This window comes from Morone saxatilis, unplaced genomic scaffold, assembly GCF_004916995.1.
Source record: "Morone saxatilis isolate NCDOM2014 unplaced genomic scaffold, NCSU_SB_2.0 Contig5, whole genome shotgun sequence".
Lineage (NCBI taxonomy): Eukaryota > Metazoa > Chordata > Actinopteri > Moronidae > Morone > Morone saxatilis.
This window is the reverse complement of record NW_023340095.1, coordinates 16,362,807-16,370,728: the sequence shown is the minus strand read 5'-3', so window position 1 is coordinate 16,370,728 and position 7,922 is coordinate 16,362,807. Positions and strand designations below refer to the sequence as shown.

The 7,922-nt window shown below is 40.1% G+C and overlaps 1 protein-coding gene across 3 annotated transcripts in view; it reads right to left on the bottom strand.

The window, feature by feature from the left end:
* The window catches only part of myo16 (myosin XVI), an 88,155-nt gene that overhangs the window by 46,065 nt on the left and 34,168 nt on the right, over nucleotides 1–7,922 (bottom strand). For all 3 annotated transcript variants that reach the window (XR_004797297.1, XM_035676552.1, XM_035676551.1), the window contains exons 6-11: nucleotides 7,702–7,826; nucleotides 7,396–7,521; nucleotides 4,143–4,218; nucleotides 1,642–1,792; nucleotides 1,329–1,479; nucleotides 534–644 (exon numbers count right to left, since the gene is read on the bottom strand). Coding sequence is in view for 2 of the 3 variants with exons in the window: in XM_035676552.1 (XP_035532445.1) it covers nucleotides 534–644; nucleotides 1,329–1,479; nucleotides 1,642–1,792; nucleotides 4,143–4,218; nucleotides 7,396–7,521; nucleotides 7,702–7,826 (740 nt within the window). In the remaining variant the exon portion in view is untranslated. The remainder of the gene's footprint in view (nucleotides 1–533; nucleotides 645–1,328; nucleotides 1,480–1,641; nucleotides 1,793–4,142; nucleotides 4,219–7,395; nucleotides 7,522–7,701; nucleotides 7,827–7,922) is intronic.

Genomic DNA, 7,922 nt, shown 5'->3' with positions numbered 1-7,922 from the left:
GTGTGTGTGTGCATGTGCCTGTGTGTGTGTGTGTGTGTGTGTGTGTGTGTGTGTGTGTGTGGGCATGTGTTTATTAGAATTAGGTACCAGTCTTACACAAGCCAGACTACTTAATAAAGAATTAACTACGATCAGAAAAATAACTATTCACCACGAGTTATATGCTGTAAAAGTAGCCAGATGTCAGAGGTCACACATATATATATATTATCTGAACAGTCTGCAGGAGAGGTGGTACAGAATACATGATGCACTGTGTGTAATGTTTATACTTGAGCGACAAAGAACACTACACGTACATATGCTGGAGGGAAACCAACGGCAGGGCTCACTGGTATAGGGAGGGTGTGATGTGATTCAAACATCACACTCTGAAATTCCCAGACCGTAAACAACACAACACTCCGCTACAAATAAACAATGATAGTGGCCCAGTTATGCCCGAGAGGGAATGCATGTTTGTATTTCTCTGTGTTGTGTGCTTTGAAAGTCTAATGCATGTTTAATGTTGAGTGTCACGAGGACTGTCTCACGTAGATTTGGTCGTTGCCAAAGCGCTTTTGCATCTCGTAGAGCAGGCTGCTGTCGGTCAGCTCACTGAGGGATGCCAGGTCATCATTGGGAGCTGGAGGCATCAACTTGACCTGAGAAAAATGTGAGGTGAGAGTTAAAATTAACATGTTGGCACTAAAATCTGTAGCTTGGGGCAGAACATGACAAGTTTAAAGTCTGGGGCAGTTATTCAGATATTGCAGGATTTTATTCAGATGGGGAAACTAATTGGAGGATCTGCAATGCTCTTGGGTCTCAAATGTACTTTAGGGAATAAATCTACAGCACATGTTGCTTAAAAAGTACATACTTAATTACTTCTCAATCATCAATGCTAAATCAAAACTTCCAGACTCCAATTTGAGCAGTTTTTATATTTTCATTTATTTTGTCACATTCCCTGCCTCTCTGCCAGGTGCAAAAACCTCTAGGAATCACTTTGGGCTAATGAAACCCTTTCCAAAGTAATTACGCAGTGTGTGAGATTCAAGATAAAAACAAGAACAACTGAGCCTACTGATATCTGATGACATGACACACAGGTTGGGCTAATCAGTATAGTATTTTTATCTGAAATTCACAATGTGACGTTTAATCTGAAATAGACAAAAACAACAAAATCTCAGATTTTCAGTTGGTCCAAAGATGAGTCTCTTTGGTAAACCCCTTCTTCATTTATTTTAAAAAACAAGGCAAAACAATAAACAGATTTGGGATTATCTATGCTCTCATTGTCTAACTGTGTGTTTTGTAATGTGGCAGATGTAAGAACCTACCTGCTCCAGTTTGCTGGCTCCAGAGCTAAAGGGTCCATCTAGGCCATTGTCCTGGGATGGCTGTCGGCTCAGTGCTCCACCTGCCTCTCTGAACATGGCACACTTCTCCAGCAGACTGTCCCGCTTGGAGATAGGGAGACCCAGGGGGTTCCTGAGGTAAAGGTGGATAGGCAAGGAGTTAGAAAGGAAACAGTAGATGGAGGGTCAGGAAAGGGCTCAGTGAATGAGAGAAACATATTTAAAAAAAAGCATGGTTTACAATTTGTGGAGTGACCACAAGAAAGAAATTGTGTTTATGAAACAGTTAACCCACAGGTTCTTGACAGGAGTGTTGAGGTCGTGTGAACCGCCATCGTAGCGTTGGTCAGTGGAGGGTAGAGGAGCGGAGGGGTCGGCCAGTCTCTGCAGCCAGCTCTCCTCTGCATTCTGCAGCATATCAACTATAGGCTCTGACGCAGCAATGTCTGGTGACATTAGACACAAAACAGGCGATTTGAAGTTTATTTTAATATAGACAAACACTGCTAGCTCCAAAATGGATTTTCTCACCATTCTGTGCCATTGGTGAAAAGACATGGAAAGTGTGGTAATATTGTTAACTAAAGACCATAATACTCTACCAGCTAAAACAACTAGGTACACCTTTCTGTTCTCTTGTCTTTTCCCATGCCAACACTCTTTCACAATCCACATGGATGAGCCTGCACTGGTGCAGAATGTGAACCCCACTGTGGATCAATGAAACTGTGCTTAAGAGGAAGGGGGAGTTAAGATCCCCCTGTCTGTAATGAGGTCTAACACGGCACAAGGGAAGGGGATGGCTTCATCCAGTCTTTTTATTTCTGTGTGACTGACAACCCCCTAGACTCCCATCTCTTGCTTTGGCATTCTTTCGTCATGTGGCTGCTGAGGGAGGGGTGTGGGTCTCCAAGTGAAAAAGAGGGGGATTGTCTCAGTCTCTAAGGGCTTGCCTCACATCTTTTCTAAGCCTACATGCTAGAAAGGGCTATTGATTACGGCCAGAGTGAGGCAGTCAGAGGTGCAATGAAACCTTGGGAGTAAATGGTTAGAGGCAGATATGATATTCTATCCCACAAAGGAGAGGTAAGAGCCCAAAGCCCCTCTAAATGACACATTTCATCAATATCACACAAGAGACAGCGCTTACATTAACAATGACATTCACAACCACAGCCTGGTAAAATGGGCGGTTTTATATTAGTTCTGTTCAGGTTTGAGATGCTCTCTGTGTGTGTGAGTGTGTGTGTGTGTGTGTGTGTGGGGGGGGGGTCCTCTTGTTAAAGGTCATAGGAGACATTTCCACATTTATAGCAATAGTACAGATGTAAATATAGAAATTAACACTATTACAACCTAGAGAGAGATGTAGCCTTTCATAGAGAAGTATTGATTACTTCTTTTTTTAAATTATAGATATAGATATATATCAAAGACTTTTTTTTTTTCAACCTGTACCTTATTTTCCCTTAATTTGTGTTAAAGTGACATTTTGAATTTGCACATAGAAATGTATACTAATTACATGTGTTCTACAAAGATTCAAAAATATTTTTAGGATTCTTTTAATGTACAAAATATCTACTGTATCTGTATAATTTGTTTAAAAATCAAAGCCTTTTGATACCTTTTATTATCAGAGAAGTAGATATTTGCTACATGGATTCCACTGAATGCCTGCTATTGACAAAAATTCAATAATAAAAACTATATATTACAAGTTTTAGATAAAATATATAAACATTTAGTAATACATGTATATATTCAATATGCGTCCTAAAACATTTGCAGAGTTTATTTTTAAAAGATTTTGAAACCTGCGATGTTGACATTTGTTTACATCGGCTGCTAGTCTTCTCCTTCCCTGCCTTCTGATGGCACTCTGCCATGTTTCCTGGATCACATTGCGGAATTTGACATACATGCCTGTCTAGCAACTGATGAGATGTTTCCAGTTATCTGTCTCTCTGTTTGAGTTGTTGCTCCAAAGCTGAGAGCACTGGAGCAGCAAACATAAAGGAGTCTGCATCACCCCACCCTCCATTTCCATCATCCTTCTCTATATCCCTTAGAGTAAGTTTTGTAGTAAGAGCGAAACATTGCTTCACGGTATCAAAAATATTACAAGGTAACTTAGATGCAAAGTCAGTTTAGGAGGGAGGGATTCTATTTATAATCACAATATCAGAATGGGCATCATTTTTCAGATAGAAGATGATGAATCTGCTATTTGTAACTCATTATTTGAATTCCTCCCTGAACTATCAGAAAGCCACATACACACCACTACCCGTACAATGAATTGGTGCAAATTGTCCTAATTTAGACCTCCTCTGGGTGATCTTGTATGCTTTCATGATTTAAAAAAACAATACATGTCCCTAGATAATGATATGACAACTTTCTGCCCATTAGCAAATTAATCACACAAGCCCCTCATGATTACTGCTAACACCCAAATTTAATCAGTGCATGTGTGTATGAGTGTGCAGGCATGAGTCAGGTTATCTTTAATTAATAAATGAGCTCTCTCTTGCAGATACAGTCAGGTGTGCACAGATTATGACAGAGCCTCACTCGCTGTATGCACTATGAGTGTATGTAAGCCTGTATTTCATATGATCACAGTGAGTATTAATGCATTTGAACAGTCTCGGCTGAATAAGTCAAAATCCATTCCTCTACTTTGCTTCATTACCTCTTGCTTGCTAAAACATGTTCACCAATTCTAGCAGCAATATTTGTATGTGTGTGTGCGTGAACGTGTATATTTGCGTGAATGTCTAAATGTGTTACCTGAGGGCTTGTCTTGGTTGCAGTTCAACAGAGTCGGGTTTGCACCGAGCCTCAGGAGCTGGCTAACGATGCTTGTCTGTAGGAGACGGGAGAAACACCCAGATCCATTTTCATTAGATTCTAAAACGATTCATACGGCATCTTCTTTCGAACCATAAGCACAACAACAACAAAAACATTTCATAGCACATTTCTAATGTTCTCTGAGGGTCTGAGGGGAGACTGTTAAAGGTCATAAGAGAGATGGTGGTTATCCCCCCATTTATTGCAACAGTACAGATGTAGATATTTAAATGTAGGATATACTGTGAAACCTAGAATTTAAACACTGAGCAGATGATACATTCAGTGTATGTCACTCATGACAGGTTTATACAAGTGTTGCCCCTGACTGAGGAGATCCTTTAATAATGAGCGTATCTTCCATCACATGTCACAGTGGAATAACCCTATAGTCGTTGTCTACTGTCATTTCTACACACAGTGACATGTGATGGCTGTCGCCACTGTCCTCTATTCTGTCTGGGTTTTACTTTTAGTCTAAGTTCACACAGGGATAAAGTGTCTGCAGTGTGACTCCATTTATTGATAAAATATCTTCATAATTTAACAGCATGACCCAGAAACTGTCTCAGCAGCTAAATAAATATAAAAGCATGGCTGGTAATTAAAAACAACCGTCTTATCAACCGGAGCAAATTCTAGGAAAACATTTTAGGGAAAATAATCTCAAAAGATGCCTGCATACTGTTCAGTTTTCAGACTACTACATATAGGTGCAATGCAACATGCACTGTTTAAACAATATGGTTCATACTGTCACTACCAAGGAAAATATTTACTTCTGATTGTCTGGCATTGTATCAGGACACCTCACACTAACATATTTACATTTTTTTTTGCCATTAATTGAGGCATAAAGAATATTAAAGAGCAAGTAACTATATCATAACAGCTGGTAAAACTAAACACAAACTACAATAAGCCTACTTATTACAGATTCTTAATTGTTTACTGCGTCAAAAAAGGCTTCCCAGAAACTTCAGTAAAATCAGCCCTACACTAAAAAAATAAAAGGGCAACTCTACCAATTTCACACATCAAGAATATTTATCATATTGTGAGTTTGAAAGATCTAGTAATTTACCAGGCAGGGCTGATTAAACAAACAACATTATGGAAATTGTAGGCTAGTGCTTTGATCGTCACCCATACTAGGTGCATAATAGTCAGTATATCTCAGCCTCTGCTGCAACGATTCTGACCATTCTTCTTTATATGAATCCTGTTAGGAGCCTAACTTTATGGAAGTCATCTACTGGTATAAGTAGCTAGGAACTTATTTGTACTATTGCGGAATAATAAGAGTTCTTCCGCATTACAGAGAGAATGACTCAGCACATTCAGCAGACTGGCTCTGACCCACGTTAACAGCTGTTCAACTATGACTGTACAGCATCTCTACTGCCCACAAACTCTGTCAGCTGCACTCACACCCTATAAATACTGACAACACGTCAGTGGCACCACAGGATCTGAACTCTTCAACAAGTCAAAGTTTACAGGAGGACCAGGAAAAGGTCACCAGTACATGGGAGATCAGCATGGAAAAAAACTGACCTTCTAGCTGAAGTAGATTCAGACAGACAGAACAGTTTTTGGTAAGAGCCCAAATGTCCTTTTAATACAATCTGTTAGGGCTGGAAATTCATCTTAAGATTAACATTAAAGCACTTAAGAAAATTAAACTTTCATGTAAAGCAGGTAGTTGCTATATTGCCACAACGTCCACATGTACCTTCATTATAAAACTGAATGAATTAATCCAATCCCAGTAGGGTAGTATTTTAACATTCTGTCATCTCTGGTTGAAAATCCAACACAAGACTATTTAAAATTCTTTCCTCAAGAGAGCACAACTTAAAAAGCCTTGACTCAAACCAAGGCAGCCAACAGCCAGAGTACAACTTATCGCAAGACAGAGAGGGGGAAGCTTAATTAGGTGCAGTAATAGGGTCATACATCTTCTTAAAGGGTCAGTCTGGTACGTATGGCACACTGCTGAAGGGTTCTTTGGGTTTAACACACCAGCTAGTGTTACAGTTGCCAGCACTGGGTTTCCAGGCAACAGTTTGCTTGTGCCTTATATCAGCAAAACCTTTTATTAGTAGGACCAGTGATTTTCTTGCACATCTTGAACCCATAATGCCCCGCATTACTGACGTGTCACTGTCAGACCAGCTATAAAGGAATGGTGACAGGAAGTGAGTGTTAAGAATGCTCAGGAAGTAGTTAGTATACAGGAGGCAAAGCACTGGCACCAGTAAAGAGCTGATGGCTGAGGTGATTTAGCACTGCAAGGGAAGCCTAATCGATTCTCCAATCCTCTAGACTGCCACTCTTAAGTCAGATGCACTTACTGTAGATGTTACACACACACACACACACATATATAAAGTAATTGTGTATTTGGAAAGTTTGAAAAACAAAGACACAAGAACGTCCATTTAGTATACTGCTGTCTGGAAGATTTGTTTAGATGCACAGATTAACTACCATCTTTCAACAAACAGCTGGATGAAAGAATCCACGTAGAGGAGAGAAAAAAAATATCTTTATGAATGAAATAGAGAAAGGCTGCAATGTAACGCAGAGGAAGAAGAAGAAAGAATTTGTAAAACACACTAGTGCATACAAAAAAAACATGCCTGGAAGGTAAGATGAACTGAAGAAGTAGAGAGAAACTCTAAATACCACATGAATAAATTCTCTTTGTCAGCAGTGAAGCACACAGCCCAGAAATGTAATTAAATATCTAGTTGGGTCAGCAAGATCTGAACGTGATCACTTCCCTTCCTTCATAGTTGGAGCCCCTCCAAACCACCAGTTCCCATCGCTCCAACAGCGCACCTCCGCCCCATCTGGAAATCAATCTCCTTTCCTCTAAGAGAGACCATTAGACAGCTAAACTGAAATGCTGTAAAAAATGAATATGCACTGCTTCACAGTGCCAGCAGTTTGACTGGTTCTGATCAATAGGCCCAAAAAGAGCAGTTTATCAGAGTGTGTGCAGGGTAACTGGAGGCAGCTTCCTCAGAGGAACAATCCATCTATCAATAATTTACTAATTATTTCATTCATTACATTAATGACAGCAATCACACTGGATCAATGCAGTTATATGAGTTAAAATGAAGGGACTTTCATTAAGAAGATTAACATTCTGACATTTTGTTGAGAAGCTGTGAGTTACCTGTCCATATTTAGCAGCCAGGTGGAGAGGGGTCCAAAAGTTGTTGTCAGCAGGATGAGGGTCCGCCCCACTCTCCAACAACACAGACACCACTTCTCTATAACCACTGGCACATGCTATGTGGAGCTTCAGAGAGGGAGAGAGAACCAAACATTAAGTTATCATAGCAAAAAGGAGAAGCTATAGTATATTTCAACAGCTGAGTTTAAGAAAGAGTATAAATCAGGGATGGACATGGACAACTCTTTGTCTCTCTCTGTCCATCCATCAACTCACAAACACTAACACACATGTGACCTCACTTACCAGAGTGACCCCATCATCATTGGGCTGGTTGAGGCTTCCCCCTGTAGCTACAAGCTGTCTAACATCAGACAGCATCGTGCTAGGTCTCTGCGTCTTCATGGTGTGCATGGATGGCACATCCACACCTAAAAAACACAAACACATTGAGATACACGTTACATTAAGTCTTTGGTTGTACACGCGGAGTCAGGAGTTGTTTAGCTTAGTTTAGCATAAACACT